The 21,029-nt window shown below is 34.5% G+C and overlaps 3 protein-coding genes across 4 annotated transcripts; all 3 read left to right on the top strand.

Annotated features, from left to right (window-relative positions):
- The first annotated feature begins 3,518 nt into the window (after positions 1–3,518).
- LOC117927731 (E3 ubiquitin-protein ligase MARCHF2-like) lies at positions 3,519–6,130 on the top strand. 2 transcript variants are annotated; one of them, XM_034847392.1, is made up of 7 exons: positions 3,519–3,872; positions 4,373–4,507; positions 4,591–4,633; positions 5,155–5,223; positions 5,316–5,430; positions 5,516–5,642; positions 5,760–6,130. In XM_034847392.1, the coding sequence occupies exons 1-7, from the start codon at positions 3,667–3,669 to the stop codon at positions 5,770–5,772; spliced, it is 708 nt and encodes a 235-aa protein (XP_034703283.1). In that variant the 5' UTR covers positions 3,519–3,666; the 3' UTR covers positions 5,773–6,130. The 2 variants fall into 2 exon arrangements, with proteins under 2 accessions (XP_034703283.1, XP_034703291.1); XM_034847400.1 differs by having other exon boundaries at positions 3,520–3,872; positions 5,516–5,646.
- Positions 6,131–7,096: 966 nt separating this feature from the next.
- Positions 7,097–12,494, top strand: LOC117927722 (protein NTM1-like 9). Its single transcript, XM_034847382.1, has 5 exons — positions 7,097–8,099; positions 9,820–10,140; positions 10,251–10,643; positions 11,470–11,910; positions 11,993–12,494. The coding sequence occupies exons 1-5, from the start codon at positions 7,659–7,661 to the stop codon at positions 12,299–12,301; spliced, it is 1,905 nt and encodes a 634-aa protein (XP_034703273.1). The 5' UTR covers positions 7,097–7,658; the 3' UTR covers positions 12,302–12,494.
- Positions 12,495–12,683: 189 nt separating this feature from the next.
- Positions 12,684–13,900, top strand: LOC117927745. The gene has a single exon (XM_034847408.1). It carries the CDS (start codon positions 13,417–13,419, stop codon positions 13,594–13,596), a length of 180 nt encoding a protein of 59 aa, XP_034703299.1. The 5' UTR covers positions 12,684–13,416; the 3' UTR covers positions 13,597–13,900.
- Positions 13,901–21,029: the final 7,129 nt, after the last annotated feature.

Here is a 21,029-nt window from a genome sequence, read left to right on the forward strand (position 1 = left end):
AGTGTAAGTCTTCTCTATCTTTGTGTAAAGACAATCTAGGATGGCAAACTTTAAGATTCATTGCCTTTGCCCTTGTTTTCAATCGATCAACTGCTCAGTATTCCAATTCTGCTTTTCCAAACTGAGGCACTAGATATCTGTTTCAGATATGCTAGCTGTATGTTGAAAAGCAGGAAAACTGTTAGTTTTCCAATCCATGGCATTGCCCATCATTCATGCTAAGCTTGTTTGATCTTGTTATTGATGACAATTTGTAGCAGGGAAATTATCCCTCCTTTGGAAGGAGGGAGGTAGGTAGCTATGATCAAAGCTACTGGAATCTGATTATTTAATGAAAACAATATTCCTTGCTCTGACTTTGGATTGATCATTTCTGCAACAGGGGGGTTTTAGACCGGTTTGCGTGGCTTTGACGATCCTCATTCTTGGTCTCCTGCTGGATGTGCTGGTATCAATTGTTTTTGGTGTGTCTTTACTGTGAACATCATGATTGGTACTCGTTCTATATCCATTTGGTGTCTGTTCATGCAAATACCATCATCTTCCAAGCTGGGTCAGATTGAGATTTTAAAGGCATTGTAACAGGTATCATGTCTGTGCTTGGATTTGGATCTGCACTTTGCATTGCTGGGCGATTCAGCCAGAGTTCAAGGAGAATAAAGCAAGGAGCCGAAACAGATATGAATCTTGGGTGCCTTCCCGCTTTGTAGCTAAATATGTAAACAATAAGATTCAAAAATTGTCACCCACCTTTTGCTCCTCTTAGAGTTAAGAGACCTTGAATAGATGCGATTATTCAGTTGGGTGTGTCTAGAAATTCTTTTTGTACATCTCCAATGTTGTCAAATCCTCTTTCTAGAGTAAGATTTTTAATCTGATTGTCCACTTTGTACATGGTCTTTTCTAGTTTGCTTATTACTCTCAACCTTCCTCTTTAAATCGGATTCGATATATCTTAAAGATATCCTTAAAATCTAACTACCAATGTAGCCATAAAAATCTATTAATTTTTTTTTAAAAATAAAAATAAAAATAAGCATTTATGTCTCCTCCCCTCACCCTAAGCTAGACAAAACTAAAGAAGAAAACTAAATGGGTGAATATAAAAATATCAATATTTGTAGAACCGGACCAAACATTGAATTAGAAAGATTATCTATTCATGAATGATGATCGGACTAATGATATTACAAATATATAATTTATATTTTATTAAAATTAAAAATAATTATAAGGAATTAAAATATGTATATATAATTAATTTTTGTAATAATATTTCATTTTTATATTTGATATATCAAATTAAATGATAAAAGATAAATATAAATGAAATTAAAAAGCTCATTAAGTTTTTGGTCAAACAATAATTAATGGGTTCATATGAAATTGGATAATTCGATATTTGATTTGATAGTGGTCCAACCCTTGAACGGTCCACTTTGATCAAATCGGATCACAGAGGCTGTTAGTCAATGATCAGACGGATTGGATTGGTAAATCCAATCCTATTTTCAATTCCAAATATTGAAGAATATAAAAATGTGGGTTCAAAATCAAGATTTGTGCCATTTTAGTTTGCATTTATCTGATTTCATATTATTGATTTGTTTTGCTTGTCACAAATACCCTCAACCATGCATGCATCAAGCAATCATCACCAACCTCTAAAAGATTAATATCCAAGGCAGTGTAATCACTAACCGAAATGTATGAAAGCAGAAAGCATCACAGAAGTTTGAAAATCTGATCAACAACATACCATGAATCACTTGTATGCCGAAGTAAGCTATAAAGGAAAATGAATCCTTGGCCCATCTTTGAAATTTTAGAATGGAAAATTAATCCAATGTATTTGGATTATTTTTTAAAATAGGAATAAGAATAAAAATAAAACATTCATTTTTATGAAAATCAAAATCTCACTTTTAATTTTATCCATGGTTTGTATGCCTAAATTATTCAATCAGAGTGATTTATTATAAACTTACCTATCAGGCCTCTTGAATCAAATTAGGGAACTTTAGTCAATCTTTATTTTCTTTATTTGGGGTCATTATTATTTTTAATTTCATGGTCATAGGTGAAAACAATTTTTATTTGTTCCCTAAAAGTTCTCAATTTTAATTTGTTTTTAAAAACCAAAAACAAAAAATAATAACCAAAGTTATATTTCTGTTTTTCAAAACTCTGCCAAACGGGTTCTTATCTTTTACAAAATTCCAAATGTTTATATTTTCATAAAAAGAATTTTGATAGATGAGTTTTTTAAAACCTTTTTTTTTTCTTATATGTATAGTTAGTTTTAAATTTAAATAATAAATGAAACAAATTTAACACAAAAGTAAAAACAAATTTATATATATTTTTTAATAAAATAAAAAAATGTATGATATAATTATAATTTGATATATTTTTTAAATCTAAGGCTATGTTTGGTTCCCGGAAAATTTAAGGGAAAATGCGAGGGAAAGAAAATACAAAGGAAAAGCAGAAGGAAAGAAAAAGTGAAGGAAAATAAAAAAATAGATTAAAAGTTGATAAATTATTTTTTTTGTTACTTCAAACTCATTTTATTTATTTTAACTCATCAATATAAAGATTAAATAATTTAAAAATACATAAGTTTTTAATTAGTTTTAATTATATTTGATTTTATTTGATATTTTTCATAGGACAACCAAACATGAGAAAATCATTTTCCTTAGCATTTTTTTTCTTTCCTTTGTACTTTCCGGGAACCAAACATAGCCTAAAAGAATAAATATTATTATACTAACATTATAAATGTTAAATAAACATTAAATTAGATACGTGATAAACTCAAATTATTCGAACTCTAACCCAATGTCAATCTTAATTAAACTTACATTAAAAAAAAAAATTTAACCTAAGTTCAAGTATTAGAAATTTTTTGTTTAACCGGTCCAAACATCGAATTATACCCCTACCACCTACCAAACATACCATTATGCGGGTCCTATGGGGAACGACTCTTTTGCCTTAATTTTGGATTGATGCTACTATCAAGGAGTCTCTTTTATGATGCTTATCCGGATCTTGCTTGATTTTTTTTACATGATTTGTGTGATTAAATTATTCAATAAAAGTGATTTATTCTAAAACTACCTATTTGGCTTCTTGTGTGCCCAGTTGGTGATGTGCATGCCTTAGGCTTACCCATCAAAGCAGAAATATGAGTGGGGCCATAAATGTTCTCGGACCCACCTTTTTTGGTCGCCTTTCCTCATGTGAATGATCTTTATTTTTCCCTTTTGTGTTGGTTTATTATGACCATAATTTAAATCAAATCTTTATTTATTTTTATTTTATGTTTTTAAATTAGATTTTAGGCTCATAAAGTCAAAATAATTGTATGAATTTTTTAAGAAAAAAAATTGTTTTAATTTAAGTTTTATGCACTCGATTAAAGGCATTATCGAGATATTTTGGATGGAGAAATTTTCGAGACTAGGAGAAGGTAATATTTATATTATTAGAAGATATAACTTGAAAATGGAAAAGAGTAGTGTAGTCTCTCTTAGATTAGGATGTGGAGTCATAATCTTGGACGCTGAGGAGTCATGGCGTGTCCAACCACTGAGATTTGGGGGGGAGGGTTTTAGTTTTGAGAGAGAGAGAGAGATAGCGTAGCGAAAGGGAAGACAAATGAAGAAGAATGGTGTGGACCTGGAGGAAGAGGGTGATGCCGGAGGGTCATCGGTGGAGGTTGTTTCTGGGGATCACGTAACCCTCACCACCATCCTTGTTTCCAATGGCGACTCCCTCGTTCAGGTTGTTGTTTCTGATGGGGACCAACTCTCTCCCAAGAAGCCTCACCTTTCTAGGACTCCCAGTTCTCACGACCAATGCAGGTTCTGTCAATTTTTTCCACTTGTTTACATATCTGATTTTGTTTTCTTTGGTGTCTCTCTTCTGGAGCCCTACAATCTGTAATTCCCTTCATTATTACCCTTGTTCTTCCTGCATCACAACTAACCCAATTCCCCATTTTCTCTAAATGGGCAACTTTTCACGGCAAAACCAAGCATCCTCCCACCAATAGGTATTTGGGAATTGCGAATTGAAATTCCCAGGAACCAATTGATGCTTTCTGACATTTTCATTTCAGGGAATTGGGGGTGGGGATTGGTCCATTTCGTTGTAAGTTATTCTAAGCATTTCTTTTAAGAATATATTCCAAACAGTGATTTGCATGTAAAAGACACTACGCAGCTGGGTTATTAATTCATTTAGTGTTGCAATGGGTACCAAGGCATGTTGTTCAGTGACTCCCTTTAATTTTAACGGGGACTATTAGAACCATCGGAAAAGTGTTCGAACCATGGAGCCAGTGACTATTCTTGTTCTACAGAGTTTGTCAGCAGGAGAAGGAAGAAGATTTGATAGATCTTGGATGCCAATGTAGAGGTGGGCTTGCAAAATCTCACCGAACATGTATAGACACTTGGTTTCATACAAAAGGTTCAAACAAATGCGAGATATGCCAGTAAGTTATTCATTGAACCAGTTGATGATTTAAGATTAGCGCAATTTTGAATGACCATAATGTGCTTTAGTCTTTTTGTGTAGACAGGTAGCCTCAAATGTGTCTCCTCCGGAATCCCAACCGAGTGTAGGTATTCAGTATCTTTGTGTAAATAAAACCTAGTATGAAAAACTTTAAGTTTGCCTCTACTCTTTTCATTAAGATTTGAATTGGATTTAATGCTTGGGTTGAACCATTTTGGTGGAATCCTACAACGTGATTCCCTCCCCCCCATCCCTCCCACATTTTATCTGATGGTGTATGTGCTTTAAAGCCCAAACTTTTAATAAAGCAATTTACTGGTTGATGGTTTATCCAGTGTTCCAATGTTGCTTTTCAAAACTGAGACCGCACAACTCCAGGCGCTGGATCTCTGTTTGAGATATGCTAGCAGTATGTTGAAAAGCAGAAAAGACTGTTATTGTGTGAAAATGCTTTGTATAGACTACATATCCATGGCATTGCCCATCAGTGATTGATTATAGTCTTAGACCTTTGGTATAAGCAAACACATAAAATAGTGCTAAGCTCGGGTGATACTGATGACAATTTGTAGCATATAATGGAGGTTTATGTCTTTAAATTATCTTGTGTGTTCCATGAAGCAGGCAAATTACTGGGTTTGGAGGGTTGACCCAAACTTTAGAGGGTCAAATATTGCGCAGGAACAAGCAAGGGTAAGAATGTAGCTATCAAGCTACTAGAATCTTTTCATTTAGTGAAAACATTATTCTTTGCTGTGATTTTAGATTGATCATTTCTGCAACAGGGTTGTTTTAAACCACTTTGGGTGGCTTTGTCAATCCTCATTGGCGGTCTTCTGTTGGATGTGCTGATATCAATTGTTCTTGGTGTCTCTGCATTGCCTGTGAACATCATCATTGGTACTTATTTTATACCCATTTGGCACCTGTTTATCTGCAAATACAACCTTCCAATATTCCAAGTTCTTGGTGGGCATTGGAACAGGTGTTATTGTCGTCCTTGGACTTGGAACTGCAATACGGCTTGCCCTGGAATTTTGCCATGAGTGGAGTTTAAGAAGAGTATCACAGAGAGTGGATACAAATGTGACTCTTGGTTACTATCCTACTTTGTAGGTAAATATGTAAATAATAAGATTTAAAACCTATAAGAGCCCTCTTACATATTTTGTTATGGGTACTCATCTATCTTCCTCTGCCTTACCTTAATGTTCTTGTTTCTCTTGCAGATTATACACCTGATGCATTGGAAAAGATCATTCTCCATTAAACAGATTTGATTTATTCAGTTGAGTGTGCCATGAAATTTTCTTTGGAAATCCATCTGATGTTGTCAAGTCCTCTTTATTCTAGATTTTAATATGATTATACGCATTCATGCTGCTTCGATTTGCATTACCAGAAACAAGTAGTCATTCTCGTGGATGTACGTGTTTTGAGTGGATGCATATTTGTTTGTATTCTTCGTATCCTCACACCATCTGATCTGTTGTTGGTGAACGCATATGCACATGGTTTCTTTGGGTGATGCATATGCACATAGTCCTTGACTCCTTAATTTATACTGTACATAGCCCTCAATATATAGTCCTTTTACCAAGCCCAAAGAGCGAATCCTTCCTTTTCTAACGTTGCTTATTTCCTTCATCTTTAGATCATTTCTTCTACACTAGACATCATCTCTTGAAACTGGAATGTGTAACCTAAAATCTTGGATGTTACCAATTTATATGCCTTCACAACATGTAACTTAAGATGACAGTTATGACACCTTAAATCAATGAATCATTTAGCCAGCCATTTAGCAAGCATGAGGTTCTAGAAAGACATTAACAATTGGGTCTTTTGAGAATTTGTGAGAAGCATTGTAGGAACGGTGGAACGATTATGAAGCACTGGGAAAGTATTTTTGGGAGTAGGAAGAACTTATTTTGTAATTGTTAGTTTTAAACGTCGTCTTTTCAGTTTGATTCATAGAGAAAGGTTTCACAGCGAAGTTTAACAGTATTTGGCAGGAGCTCCCATGGATGCAACTAAATTTTCTCACCATCTTGCAATTTTATAATCTTTGCTATCATGCTGTAACCCCAGCATCAGACATGAGAGACGCAGCAGCTGCAGCGGTAGTGGGGATAACTCCTGTGGAGGAAGCGGGTTTTGATAAATGCAGAAGCCTGAAAATAAATATAAAAACACCTGTAAATATCAATAACAAGAAAGAGCCAGGATTGTTTATGATTTCACTACATGCATGTCCAGCCCTCATTTGGTCCAACATTTCAATTCTCCTGACCTACTTGCAGAGATCAGTATCCATGAATGAATAGTTTATTGTACCTAAAATTGTTATGATAACTCATTCAAGCCTTTTGGAATACAGGGTACTCACTGCAACATTCATGGCTTTTAAGTAAGGGTAGATAATTTCAAGTGACAAACATGCGGATGATAATGGAAAAAGGTGTGAGAATAATAATGTTAATAGAGAGAACGCATGAGGTGGGCTGATTTGGGTGGATGAGGGGAAAAGAAAAGGACAGAAAGCCAAAGAGCCCATTATGATTAATTAAAGCATTTAGTGTCATTGACATAAATGCACCCAGCTTCACCTTCACTGTTAGAAATTTTCACAAAATTTGGAATGAATAAATGAAAAAGGACAAAGAAGTGTGAATGGGGAAGAGGACTATGGCTTGTAGAGTGAGCAACAGTGAAGCTTGGTGGGAAGGTGGGGGAGTGGTTTCTAGGCAGATGCCTGTGAATTTGAGAAGAGATACGTGAATGCGAAAGAGCCAAAGGCCAAAACAGGGTGCGTGGTGTCATGTTGTGATTGGAAAGCCAACCTCACGTCCATTGACGCGTATTGGGAAGACGTTATACAAGGAAAGAGCGCTTACGCGCTTTGGCCTCACATCACATTATATAGGAAACACATACCGATTGATGATGGCGGGGTAAAAGCTAAAAATAAAGAAACAAAGAAACAAAGAAAGAAAAAGCAAGGGAGAAAAAGAGTTAAAGGCAAAAAGAAGAGGAGAAGGAGGAGGAGGAAGAATCGAAGTTTGATTGGACTGTGTGTATTAAACAACAAAGGGAAAAGGGGAAAAGGGTTAGCGAGGAATTGGAAGATGGGAGCGGTATCCATGGAGTCATTACCACTGGGATTCAGATTCAGGCCCACCGACGAGGAGCTCATCAACCACTACTTGAAGTTGAAGATCGAAGGGCGTCATTCGGAGGTGGAGGTTATTCGGGAACTTGATGTTTGCAAATGGGAGCCTTGGGATTTGCCTGGCCTCTCCATGATCAAGGCAGATGATCCGGAGTGGTTCTTCTTCTGCCCTCGTGATAGGAAGTACCCAAACGGCCGTCGTTCCAACCGGGCCACCGACGCCGGTTACTGGAAAGCTACTGGCAAGGACCGTACCATTAAGTCTCGCAAGTCTTCCGCTTCGATTGGCATGAAGAAGACCCTTGTTTTCTATAAGGGCCGTGCTCCCAAGGGTCAGCGCACCAACTGGATCTTCCATGAGTACCGTGTCATCGACTCTGCTTCTGATTCTTCCCAGGTAACACTCTTTTCTCTCTCTTGTAGCTTTCTTCACCTGCAAGTTTCCTTAGCTTGTGCTTGTTTTCATGGATTTGGAATTCGAATCGTACCCTCCAATCCCTGAATTGACTTTACTTCCCCTAAGTTTCTAATTTCTGAATATAAATTCAACCTCAAAATCAAAATTTTGAACTGCAACGAATTAGAGTTCCCCTTCTAATCCCATCGTTTAAATTCATCTCATCACAACAGTTGAATAATGAGTAGTATTTCAGGATTAATTTGTTGTTTTTGAGAACAACAATGAGAACACTTCTATAGGTTTTGAAAACCAGTAAAAGTACACCCAAAATGATAAGAGTAAATAGTTTCTTAATTCCTTCTCTGATAAAAAGGGAACTATATGAAGCCTTCCTCCGTGGTTTCTGACTGTGTTGGGTTCCCTGAGGTCCATCTCAGGTGGCAAGGGGTTGGGTGTCATTGGCCTAACTTGCCTCTCAGTTTTTGAAGGGTCACCATCCCTTGAGATTTTGAGATAGTGTCATTAATATCCTTTTATCAAATATCAAGCATTATGGGTATTTCTAAAGCCTTTCTTGTTCCCTGCCAAACTATTAGCTAACATTGAAGTCAAGGAAAAACTATCACCTCAAATTTTAAATGAAATGGGATGGGCTGTGTTTGTCAGCAAGGGGTAAACATAGTGAGTCAGGGCTTGTTGAGATCATCAAAATATAGGATTAAAAACTCTGAAATGAAAATAATTTAAACAATAGTTTATACTGTCATGGAAATTGTGTAAAGCCAGAAACCAAAATGCTTTTGAAGCTTTCAGACATGTAGGCTTTGAAGTTGTGCCAAAAAATGCATTGTTAGGGTTCTGTTGGTCTAATATAAAATTGGGTCTTGGTTTATGTATGAGTGTCAGATTTGTCTGATCCCTTGATTGTGGGACGTAGGGGGCACAAATAAGCTTATCTAATTTCCCTTTTTTCTCATTCTATAATTCTACCCCCTACGCTAAGATGGAATGTATAATTAAAAATATCCAATGAGAATGTCAGGTTATTTAGAATTACATAGGAGTTTATTTTTCTTTTTCTATTTCTTTATTGAACACACTTGGTGGGTACATATTTGGCCAATAAGCATGTGAAATATAGATCCCACGCCTCCCTTGTCATATCATGTCCAATAGAGTATTTCCCGTATTTTGAGCGGCTCATCTTACATCCTAGTGGAAAAGAAAGCAAGTAGGGGAAGAAAATTTCAAAATATAATATGGTAACCTCCAATAGGCCATTTTGTTTAAAATAAATTTATGGTCAATCTGTGAAATGGGTAAAGTGGTGTGCATTTAGAAATTCCATGAGCTGAATTCTGTCAGGTGAATTCATCTTATATGCTTCAAACATCGGTGTGCATGCTGAAATTTGAGGATTGAGATATGGATTGAATCAGGATCAACGGTTGGGTACTCATCAAATTCATGTCAAGGGAGACTTGAAGATTTTGGTTTCAACAGTGAAACAAAACTGTTGAACCATGGAACTAATGAGCCCCACCTCACATGAGAATGGGAACAAATTCTTCATCTCTGTAATTAAAGAACCATCATAGATATATGGAATCCAAGAAGGCAGTCAAACCTGATATTCACTGTTGATTTTATTAGTTTTAATATTGACCAGCTGTACTGACATTTCAAACCCATTTTGTTCCTTATTTACTTTCTGCAGGGTGCCTATGTTCTGTTTCGTTTGTTCTACAAGCCAAATGAGAGGATTGATAATCCAAAGTATGATGAAGTAGAGCCTACGGGCTTGTCTCCTGTGACAACCAAGTCTTCTCCAGGTGACACATCATCAGATCTTGTTCAAGAAACAGAAATGTCAGATACACCGACTGGGGGGGAATCAGAAAATATTGAGAGATGGCTGAATGATAAATCAGACAATGTCACTCCTACTGCTCCTGTACCTGTTGAGAGCTGCTGCAATGGCTACATACCTTCTGATGTGGAAGACCATGTAGCAGAAGTAGAAGAACAAGTTTCAGAGGTGAGAAACAGGGATTTTAGCTTGTCACTGTGCTTCATTTTTAGTATATTGACTTTATTATTATAAGAAACTCAGTGAACAGACCTTGGTTATTCTTCCTATTATTTTAGGTTTATCCACCGCTGGGAGAAGATTCAAGGTCGTATGATGGTCAAATAGATTGCAAGGTTTTCTCTCCAGAATCGCAGCTTTACCCAGAGCTAGCCACAGCCTACATGAGTTCACCTTTTTCCAGTGACTTTGGTGATGGTCAGACTGGATTGCGTTTTCAGGATGGGGCTAGTGAGCCGGAGGTATGCCTCACAGAGTTTTGGGATGAAATCTTCAATAACCATGATGAATGCTCTGGCGAAGAGTCCAACAGTCAGAAGAACTCAGCTGTTGGAAGTGAGACCCTGGTGCCCGGTCAAGTTTCTCTGTTACCTAATAGACCACATGGAGACTCTCATACTAAAAATGGTGGATCAAACAGTGACACTGACACTGATATGGCTCAAATGCAGGTACAATAACTACTTTTATAAATTGCAATGAAAGTTCAAGCACCAAAATTTTGAGCTGTTTTATCCCTTAGGTGGTACATCTGATTTAACTTTAAAAGGGGTTCATGGTAGTATTTAACCATAGATTTATAATACACGGGTTTTTTTATACATATAATACAACAAAATCGCATGAAATAGATTTATATTTGCTTTTGCATATCTTATCTGTGACTTCATCTCATTAGATGTGAACAAGGCAAAGTATTGTTTTCAAAGTGCTTCAGAAAAGCTTTAAAGGCTTTCTTTTACTCTCTCTTCGGGAAAATCTTCTCCACAGAGCCATTTATTTTATGCTCTCCAGTTAAATAGTGCCTTATCAGTATTTTCCTTTGAATAATTTTAAAAGCTTGTGGAGAAGTTGCTGCTATGCTTGTATAGCTTCTGTCCTTTTTCAGAAAGGAAAATTGGGAAATGAATGCTTTTTGGGGCTTATGAATTCTGTTTTCATGCTTTTTTTTTGAGACAATAGGATTTTGTATACATCTTGTTAACTGATGCAACCGAATGTCTTATATATTTGGAGTGCATTGAATTTCCAAAGTTTCATTTCCATAGCTTTAGATTTTATGCAAATATTTTTCTTTTTCTTTTAATTTTGGTTAAAACGTGTATTGAAGATACATTTTTCTTAATACAAACATTGATGGGTATATGACTTGATAAGTGTGTGGTCATACCTTCACCTTTTGGTCACTTTACATGGTTGATTGGTGGTTACCTTAGTCAGGGAGAAATTCTAATTATTTATAAAATTAATCCATTGTGCTTTTCCCTTTTACACCAGTATGATCCGGAAATGAGAGCTTCCAAGTGGTCCGATGAGTATATTGTTGGCAAGGATCACTTGCAAATGGATGTATCTCCTGGATATCACCAACCTCAAGCGTCATTCCATTTCCCAGAATTCAAAAGTGGTAACATTGGTGCTCTTGGGGATGATTCTATTGGACGAGATGCTTCATCTGCTGTTTCTGCTATGGCTTCATTAGATGCTTTACTCAATAATCTGGAGGAATCATCTACTCAGAAGAATCATGTTAATTATGGTGGTGATCCTGTTGGTGGAACTGGAATCAAGATCAGAACCCGCCAGCCACTACAACGACAAATGCCTGACAACTTTGTAACACAGGGCATTGCTCCTAGAAGAATCCGCTTGCAGGTGCACAAAGTGATGTATGCAAGCAGCAATGACGAACAAGAAGCCCAGCCAACTCTCAAGGAGGTAAGCTCTGTTACTGAAACTAAATAAAATTCAGATGGTTTTTCTTCTCCAATTAGAAACCATGTAATATTAGTGTCTGCAGGTTGGAGAAGGCAGAGAACATCCTCCTACATCTGACGGCCCAGAGAAAGAGTGCTGCCTTTCTGACAGTATCGTTGGGGCAACCAGTAGAGGATTAAAACTGAGATTGAGGGTGAACAGGGATGGTGAATCTGAAGGTGAATCTGACAACTTCCAGGTGAAGCCATCAGCATTTTTGGAGACAGTCCCTGCACGCCGTGGCCCAAGTACCTTGTTAGTATGTACAGTCAGCTTATCTCTAGTTATAACCCTGTTCCTATTCTTAACAGGGACCTGGAGATACCTTAGGTCTTACATGTTGCATGGATAAGACTACACACTGTATATGTCTGGATGGTCTTATACAATGATAGTTTTGCAGGTGGTCTTCATAGCTTAGGGTATTTCTTTTTTTCCTTTCGGTAATACGAACAGCCCTCCTTTTGTACATCCTGGTCTAGTTGTGCTTAGTTTTGTAATTTAAAAGTGGGAACCAATGTAGTAACAGATCACTTCTACTTTTATTTCTGGATTGCCTTCCTATGAACTTCAAGAGGCACTAAACTATATGTGGTCGGAGTTTGTATGAATAGGGTTTTGTTAATAAGGCACTGATGAATTGGGTGCTAGAAACCCATCCAACTGGATTCATAACCAAATTGACAAAAGGTTGGCCGCTGCTGCAGCGGTTTTTGTTAAACAGAAGGCTCTGTATCTGCGCCAACAGTTTGGTCCTATTTATTGTATCCTTGAGTCATCACGCTTGGGTAATAAGGTGTTTGTTTTGAGGCAAAAAGGATGAGAAGAAGACAAGTTTTATAGTGAAAATATGTAGTATTCACTATTCCACGGCAAGCCCAGATGGCAGATAGCATCGCATGGGTCTGTATGGTAGAGTGGTTGGGTGGAGGGTGGTGGGTGTGGGGAAGAGGGGCGAGATGCGTTTAATTTTGGCGTGTCAGGCTTTTGAAACCGAGATGTGACCTCATAATGCATGTATAAAGGGCATCAATGAAATAAATAATAGGTAAGATGGAGGGAGAGAGGATAAGGATGAGCATCATTGGCCTCGCAATAATGAAATTCCAGATAAAGCTCTGGGAAATGAGTCGAAGTCAGACAAATCCAGAGAGAGAAACCCACGTGGAAGCGTAGTAGCACTAGCACACTGGAAAAAAAATAAAACAACTGCCCTGCACCGCCGTTGGAAAGCTAAAGATGGTGTTAGAAAACAAACCATCTGCCCACTCATCTATTTATATTTTTTTTAAGTATTTGAGTAGAAAGAGAGCGTAGCCTCCACCACCAGTTGCAGACCAAGACGGAAGACCTGTTAGATTTTGTTTCCTTCAGAGTTTGAAGCGTGGTTCTCCCCTCATTTGGAGTTGAAGGCACATTCCCATAACTTGAAATTGAAGCAGAGAAGTGTAGTGGGTGATAGAAGGGATGATATTGGTGGCGGTAGTAGCAGAGCTCATGGAGGAGTACACAGCGCTGTTGGCAAGGGTGCTGGAGCATATCTTCCACGATGCCCCTTTCCCCAGGAGAATTCGTTTTCTCATCCTCCGCAGTCTCCCCTTCGCTTCCCCCTCCTCTCTCCACTTCATTAGGGCCCCTGCTGCTTGATCCCCTCTCGTTTATTTCATTGTTCACTTCTCTATGTACATCAGAGTTGATTCTCTTTGTTTCTCCCTTTCCTTTTCCCGGCTCTCTCTCTCTCTCCCTTTGAGAACTGAAACATGTTTGTAATAGCAACCTCTCTATCTGTTTAATCTGCAGTTTTTTTCTTTAACTGATTAAACCTCTCTCTCTCCCTTTCAGCTCTCCCTTTGAGAACTGAAACATGTTTGTAATATCAACCTCTCTATCTGTTTAATCTGCAATTTTTTTTTGTAACTGATTAAACCCTGTTTAAAGGGATGATTATCTATCAGTGGGCATATCCTTCCACCCCTTTTAACAAAGAATGACAGACCAGAGGGGAAAGCTCCAGAGAGCCCAGTTCAATGTTAGTGGAGAAAAAGTAGAAGCTGATGATACTTGTTGAAAACCCTGACCATATTTCATTAATTAATAATGGGTGACCTCTTTTTCTTCATTCAGCATTCACCATAACAGGCTTATAGGAATCAGGAATGATTCAATTCATGAGGGTGGGTTGGTTATGGCCTATGGATGGTTCAATGTGTATGTATGTAGTCATTCATCCATAGCCATCTCCATTCTCCAACAGCAGCTCCAGCTCTTGGCTTTTCTAGGTCATTGTGCAACTTCATTGTAGTTGTGGGTTTAATTTGAGTTTGAAAACAACTACAAGATTACAATGTTTACCCAATAGTGGGTGCATCACATCAATTCCCAATCAATATTCATCTCAAATTAAGGTATCATTATTGCTATCAATCATTAATTTATTGAAAATTTATGATGAGGTGGCTTTAAATGCACCGTAATTATTACCCATATGTCAATGATGTGTTAATTTATGGGCGTTCTGGACCCTTCGATTGAGAAGGAAGATTACCATGGAATAAGTCAAGAAGTGTACGAGAGAAGTCCCATCGTGTTTGATAAGGTACCTAATTCTGCATCAGTCAACAAAGGAATTGGCCGAGTGTAAGCTAAGCGTATGAGTTGCTGAGTTAGTTTATGTACAGTTAGCAATTAATTACTTACTCTCTTTAATGCATTGATTAGTTGCATTTCACAATTTACAACTTCTCTCTCTAAAGACTTTCTGTGTTCGAGGGAATGGTGTTTAATTTAAACCTGTGACTTAAATTAATCCATATATGTAATTCTTAGAGAAAAAAGTGTATTAAATTTAAATGAAGTGATTAATATAATTATAATTAAATTAATAAATAAATTAGAAGTACATTTATAATTAAAGATAATTTAATTAGAACTCAAAAACATCTCGTAAGTAGTAAATTATTTTGTTTGATTTATCATAAATATATATTTTTTTCTTTTAGGGTATGTCTATTAAAGAAAGACAAAAATGTTGGAAAAAAAAATCATTTTTTCTTATATTAGGGAAAATAAGATATAAAAAAATGAGGAAGAAAAAATATTAGAAATTTTTTTAAATATTTTTCCCCGCAGATTTCTCAAAAAGAAATTAGAGAAGTTTGCCAAAAGTGCATTTACATTAGGGAAAACATTTTCCTTCTTATTAGCCAAAATATAATATGGGCATATATATATGGGATATGTAGAATCAGGGAAATTGAGAGAAAAAAAAATTGTCTATTCTTCCAAAAAATATAGGAGAAAAAATCAATGAGAGATTGGACAACTAGCAAGAACCATTGCCAAATATCTTCAAAGTGACTTTTACTAATTTTTTCAAAAAGTCATTAATAGTTTGTTCCTCCCATTTAACAAGTAGATTTGATCCCCAAAAGATGAAACATAAATCATGGATTGTAAATATCATGTAATAAGATTTGATCTTGGTGATTTTTTTGGAGATTGGATGCAATTACTAATTCATGATCTGACATATACAGAATAAAAACTTCATTCTCGATTCTACGAGAATTTTTATGAAAGTCTTTGATCCAATGGTAAAAAAATGTTTCCTAATGAATATTTCATCATCCTAAGCCAAATTTGAATTGGGATATTTTCCAATGGTAAGAAATGTTTTATAATGACTAATTGGTTTTCTAATTGCTATTTTAGCCTAAATCTCCTATGAATACCTCATTTTCATTCCATTTCATCAACATGAAATTCTTAAATGATATCAAAATATGGCTCATTTCTAAATTCACAATCTCAAAGATGAAAATAAGGGTTTATGTATACATCAAAACAACTAACATCTTCAAGTTTAAATATAGAAAACTTGAGGTTTGTTCTTCGAATAATGAATTTAGAAGTTTATTCTAATAAACGAGTTAGTTAATGTTATCAAGGAAAGTCTCAAACATGTAAAGGGTATATAGTGACATAATTAATGAACGATGAGATGATAACCTAGCATTTTATTATCCACTTCATGCAACTAATAATTCTATTCATTGTTGAGTTGTTAACCATTGTCAATTTGATATCTTGGGAGTTTTGAATAATGTTAACTTTATCCTAATTATATTGTAATTTTGTAATATATTATTCCAATCCCAGATTTTAATACAAAGAGAGAGTTCGTGATCCCAAATATAATTGATATTATACATGTCATGTTTTCCATATTACATTTCCACTATGAAAGCCTTGGTTAAATTAGAAATGAGGTAGATTTGATAATATAATATTGCAAACTTATAAATTTTAAGTTCCTTTGTCATCATATTTGCAACTTTATTAAATGTTTGATGTTACCATATTGAATATATAGCTCAATTGAAATATGTAGAAAAGATTTAATGATCGAGCTATAATTGCTTTCAAATTAAAAATAATTATGGATGAGTATTTCTTATGAATAACAAAGTAGTAGAATGATAATATCAAAATACTTTGATTATTATCCATATATTAATGTATTTATTTATATTATTTATTTGTTTGTCGGTAAAAGATGGTTCATGTATGAGAATAGAGCCCTTACCTTAAGGAAGTTGGTCATTAGAATTCCGCCACAAATTGCATCATTTTCATATTGTGAAAAGAATTGGAGCACATTTGCTCTAATTCACACAAAACAATAGCATTGTACATATATATGTAAGGAGTACCGAAGGAAAGAAGATTTTGCATGCACCACATGAATCTATGTGCCTATGTCACATTGTTGCAATGGGATACATTAGATTGCTAGGGGCACATGTTGCTATGTATACTTGATGGTTCTTTGGTTGCATGACTCCATGTGTTTTATGTTATTATATATGCATTTTATATCAATACGTATACCTTAGTGTTAATTAAGTTGGAAGTCATGTGCTTTGCATGCATGAGATACTAACTTGTCAATAATGTCAAATGAATATCGAGAGAGTATGCCTATCACTTCTAAGAGAAATGATATTTGTCGAATAAGGTGTTACTCCTTCTTTCATTACATAAAGGATAAGGGAAGCCATTCCATATTTTAGTTCACGAAGGCGATTCCTTAGAGCTTTTTTAAACCCATTTCATCTCCTTATGTGGGTAGTTTTGACTTGAAATTTCTTGCTTATCAACTTACCTTCCCTTGTCTTAGGGTTAACATATTGATTTGACCTCTTGTGAGTTAATATTTGACCAATTTTTATATACATTCCTTGAAAATATCCTACTTAGAGTGACATCTTAATTTGTTAGATTTGTTCTAATCGAGAAATGGCTCAAAGCATGTTACTTAACTTTGGCACATTTTGATAATGACTTTAACCTATACTTTAATGTTATCAAGTTCTTTGAATATATTAATGATCTTGATTTAATAGATATGGTTGGAGGCTCCTCAAGGTAATAGATTATTGTTAGCCCCTTGACTTGGAGTATATGACACAAATACCTCATGAGTGGACACTTTGGCTCTATGAGTTACCTGTAATTGAGGCAAGGTGGCATAAGAGCGCAATGTCATATGCAATGAGGCAACAACAAGGTCAACTCAGCCATAATAGTAACAAAATGGATGCATGAGCGAGTTACCTTGACACGTACATGACTTAGATATGATGGGAACACATGAGCATGGTGGGTTATATGCTCAAGAAACTTGCAACGGGGTGCTTAGAGATGCTACAACAAGCTAGTAAAACATGTTGTAAGGAGTGTGGACTAAGAGAGGGCTTGTCACATACACTAGTTATATAGAAAGCATGCAGTAAGTTGCCTAAAGATGCTTCAATAAGCTAGTGAAGCATGTTACAAGGTGCGTGGACTTAAAGAAGGCTTAGCGCGTAACACCAATTACATAAAGAACTTGTAACAAGTTATCTAGAGATGTTTAAGGATGAAAATTTTGATAAATATCGATGATATATGTTTATCGGGAGGTGTGGAAATGATATCGAGGGGTGATAATACGATAAATAGCCGATTTTATTTCATTTAATCATCGTGGATTGCGTTTTTTCGCAGATTTTTTTTCGGAAAAATTGCCTAAAATCCCCCACAGCCCGCTTTGCACGCTTCACGTTGTTGTGGGCCCAGGTCACGTCATCTAGCCCAATTGCTTTAATCGGCCGCCCAGCTGCATCAATCGGCTCCAGGTCACATCATCTGACCAGCTGCCCAACACGCATGCATCAAGCGCTGCTATTAGGAAAACTAAATTTTAAAAAGTAATGGTTGAAGTGGTTGAACCAAGACGTCACCTTAGAGTAGGGGAATGTTGTGCCACCCACCCAACTTATATTTTTGTTATTTATTGACATACCCTTATATATATAAATTAAATTTATTATATATAGTATCCAAAAATAAATTTCTTAATACTATATATATAATTTTTTTTTATATATATAGATATCATAGAATCAAATTATTATAAATACATTAATTTTAATTATCATGTCTTTTGTAAAATAACTAAATACAAAATAAATATCAATTAATAAATAAATTTATCAATATTTTAATAAAAAAAATATTTATACATGTATTATCATTTTTTATGTCATTGAATATAACCAAATTAGATAGATATATATAAAATATATTTTTAAGTTATAAACATTATTGTTGAATATTATAAATTACATTATGTATGTGTTAATTTCTTTAATAAAATAACTTTAAAATGTCTATTATATTTCTAATTTTATTTTTTAGAGTTTTTTCTTACATTTTTATGAATTTTAATTAATTTTTGGCTCATCGATATTTTGTATCAAAATATCCACCGATATTTTTTCAATATATTCATAAAATCGAAGTAATGATATATATGTGATTATCGATATTTTTATCATTAGATGTTGCAAGAAGTTAGTGAAGCATGTTGCATGGTGTACAACCTAAGAGAGAGCTTAACACGCACATAGGCTACAGAGAGAACATATAAGAGGTTGTTTAGAAACACTACATTAGGTTAGTGAGGCATGTTACAAGAGGTGTAATACAATATTTCACATTAGATAAGGAAAAAGTGTTTCTAACATTATATATGTATGAATTTTTCTTAACATTATAGACACATTTTAAAGTCATGATAATTCATTTGGGTTTAGAGCGGATAATATTTACATAGTTAAGGACAAATCATTATAAATAGTATTAGAGTCGATCATTGACCTTAATGTAAAGGTTTGTTTAACCCCATGAGGGGTGTCTATTTGTTTGGTTCTATAATATCATGAGATATAATGAGGACATTACTATATAAGGGGTGATTGTAATATGTCACATTGAACAAAGAAAAAAGTTTTTAACATTATATATGTATTAATTTCTTTTAAACTTATAAACTTGTTTTAAAGTTGTGAGGAGCTTTTTGGGTTAGAGTAGACAAATATCTATATGGTTAGGGGTGAGTTATTACATGTAGACCAAGGGATGACTTGGCACACATGAGCTGTATAGAGATGCACGAGGCAATCTGCTTAATGCAATGAGCTAATTGGATGCATGGTTGATTCAAGTGCATGAGTGGACTGACTTAAGACACAATAATGGACATATTTGAGGCATAACACAAGAGAGACACCTTGACATTGGGCTAAATATAAGGAAGACATGTTGCACCACAAACCAGTAACTTGAAGAGTTGGTACATAGACTAATGCAAATAACAAAAACATTAGGAGTTTCAAATAGATAAGGAATAGGTTGAAGACATTTGAAATCTTAGAGTTGGATTCAAAGTGTTATTGCAATTTGAGTTTGAGTGATAGTTCAAATTCTTATTTGTAAGTGTAGTATGAGTAGGGCTAAGATTGCTTACTCTTAGTCCAAATAGGAGTACTGGTTGGTAACACAACTTATAAATAAGAGTTGGGGTAGGAATAAGATTGTTGGTTCCTAATTAAAATAAGAGTGATTAGTGCCACACCTATAAAAAGAGGGTTGGAGTATTTTCTTTGAGAGATTATGAGTGGGAGAGTGTCCTTAAAACATAGCGTGAGAGAGAGCATGAACTCAATAAAAAGATTGTATAAGTCTTGTTAAATTATATCTTATATTGTTATTTAAAGAATGAATAAAATTCAAGTAAGGAATTAAGCTCCATAACCTCAAATTTTCTTTGTGTGTTATTCTTTATACTATCTCTTGCGGGTTAAAGTAGGCTGGCTTAAAGGACTTCTAAGTGCGACGTGAACACAAAAAATTTGTGGGAAAGTTTTAGCCCGTGACAATTACTTATATGAAGAATCTGCTTCAAATATTGGACTGAGAGAAAATGATCACAATTAAAGAATTTGCTACCATCTAGTGCCAAGTGTCACTGCCAAAGCTTCCAAAGTAAAAGCCCAAGGTTTAAATGTCAAGGTTTGAAATATCGGTAAATATGGGTATATCAATACTTGGATTTAATGGATATATAAAAAATATCGGAAAAATATTTGTGGATATTTTGATTAAAATATCTGTAAGACGAAAACTATTCAAAATTCATGAAAATATTTAGAAAAACTCCAAAAAATGATAAAATAAATAAAAATGCATATATTAAAGTTATTTTGTAAGTGTAATTGATATAAGTATGATTAAGGAGAAAAATATCGGTAAGTAAAAATATATTGGTATTAATATATAATTTATTATTTATCTTATCAAATTAATTTTTAATTTATAAAATATTAAAACTTCATTGTTATTTTTTATATATTTTAATTTTTTTTAATAAATTTATATTTTTAATATTTTAAAATAAAAATTTCAAAATTAGAAGGATAAATATAAAAAATTTAAAAGTGAAGTGATAGTAATTTTTAAAAAATAAGATTAATGAGATAAATTATGATATATTTAATATTAAAATTATAATTTATTTAATTTAAATGTATTCACTAATGTAAAATAAATAATGATACATATGATTTTTTAATATTTATATTTTTATATTTAATTATCATATAAATGATATAAAAAGACTTATAAAGAAAATTATAATGTTGGTTTTTATACTTTTAGTAATGAATTAAATCAAATTTAAAATAAAATAATTATAA

Source organism: Vitis riparia, chromosome 2 (genome assembly GCF_004353265.1).
Source record: "Vitis riparia cultivar Riparia Gloire de Montpellier isolate 1030 chromosome 2, EGFV_Vit.rip_1.0, whole genome shotgun sequence".
Classification (NCBI taxonomy): Eukaryota; Viridiplantae; Streptophyta; class Magnoliopsida; order Vitales; family Vitaceae; genus Vitis; species Vitis riparia.

Coding starts and splice junctions, on each gene's coding strand:
- LOC117927731 (XM_034847392.1), top strand. CDS start 3,667: ATGAAGAAGAATGGTGTGGACCTGGAGGAAGAGGGTGATGCCGGAGGG. Junction 3,873..4,372: donor AGTTCTCACGACCAATGCAG/GTTCTGTCAATT, acceptor CTTGTTCTACAG/AGTTTGTCAGCAGGAGAAGG. Junction 4,634..5,154: donor CTCCGGAATCCCAACCGAGT/GTAGGTATTCAG, acceptor TCCATGAAGCAG/GCAAATTACTGGGTTTGGAG.
- LOC117927722 (XM_034847382.1), top strand. CDS start 7,659: ATGGGAGCGGTATCCATGGAGTCATTACCACTGGGATTCAGATTCAGG. Junction 8,100..9,819: donor CTGCTTCTGATTCTTCCCAG/GTAACACTCTTT, acceptor TACTTTCTGCAG/GGTGCCTATGTTCTGTTTCG. Junction 10,141..10,250: donor TAGAAGAACAAGTTTCAGAG/GTGAGAAACAGG, acceptor CTATTATTTTAG/GTTTATCCACCGCTGGGAGA.
- LOC117927745 (XM_034847408.1), top strand. CDS start 13,417: ATGATATTGGTGGCGGTAGTAGCAGAGCTCATGGAGGAGTACACAGCG.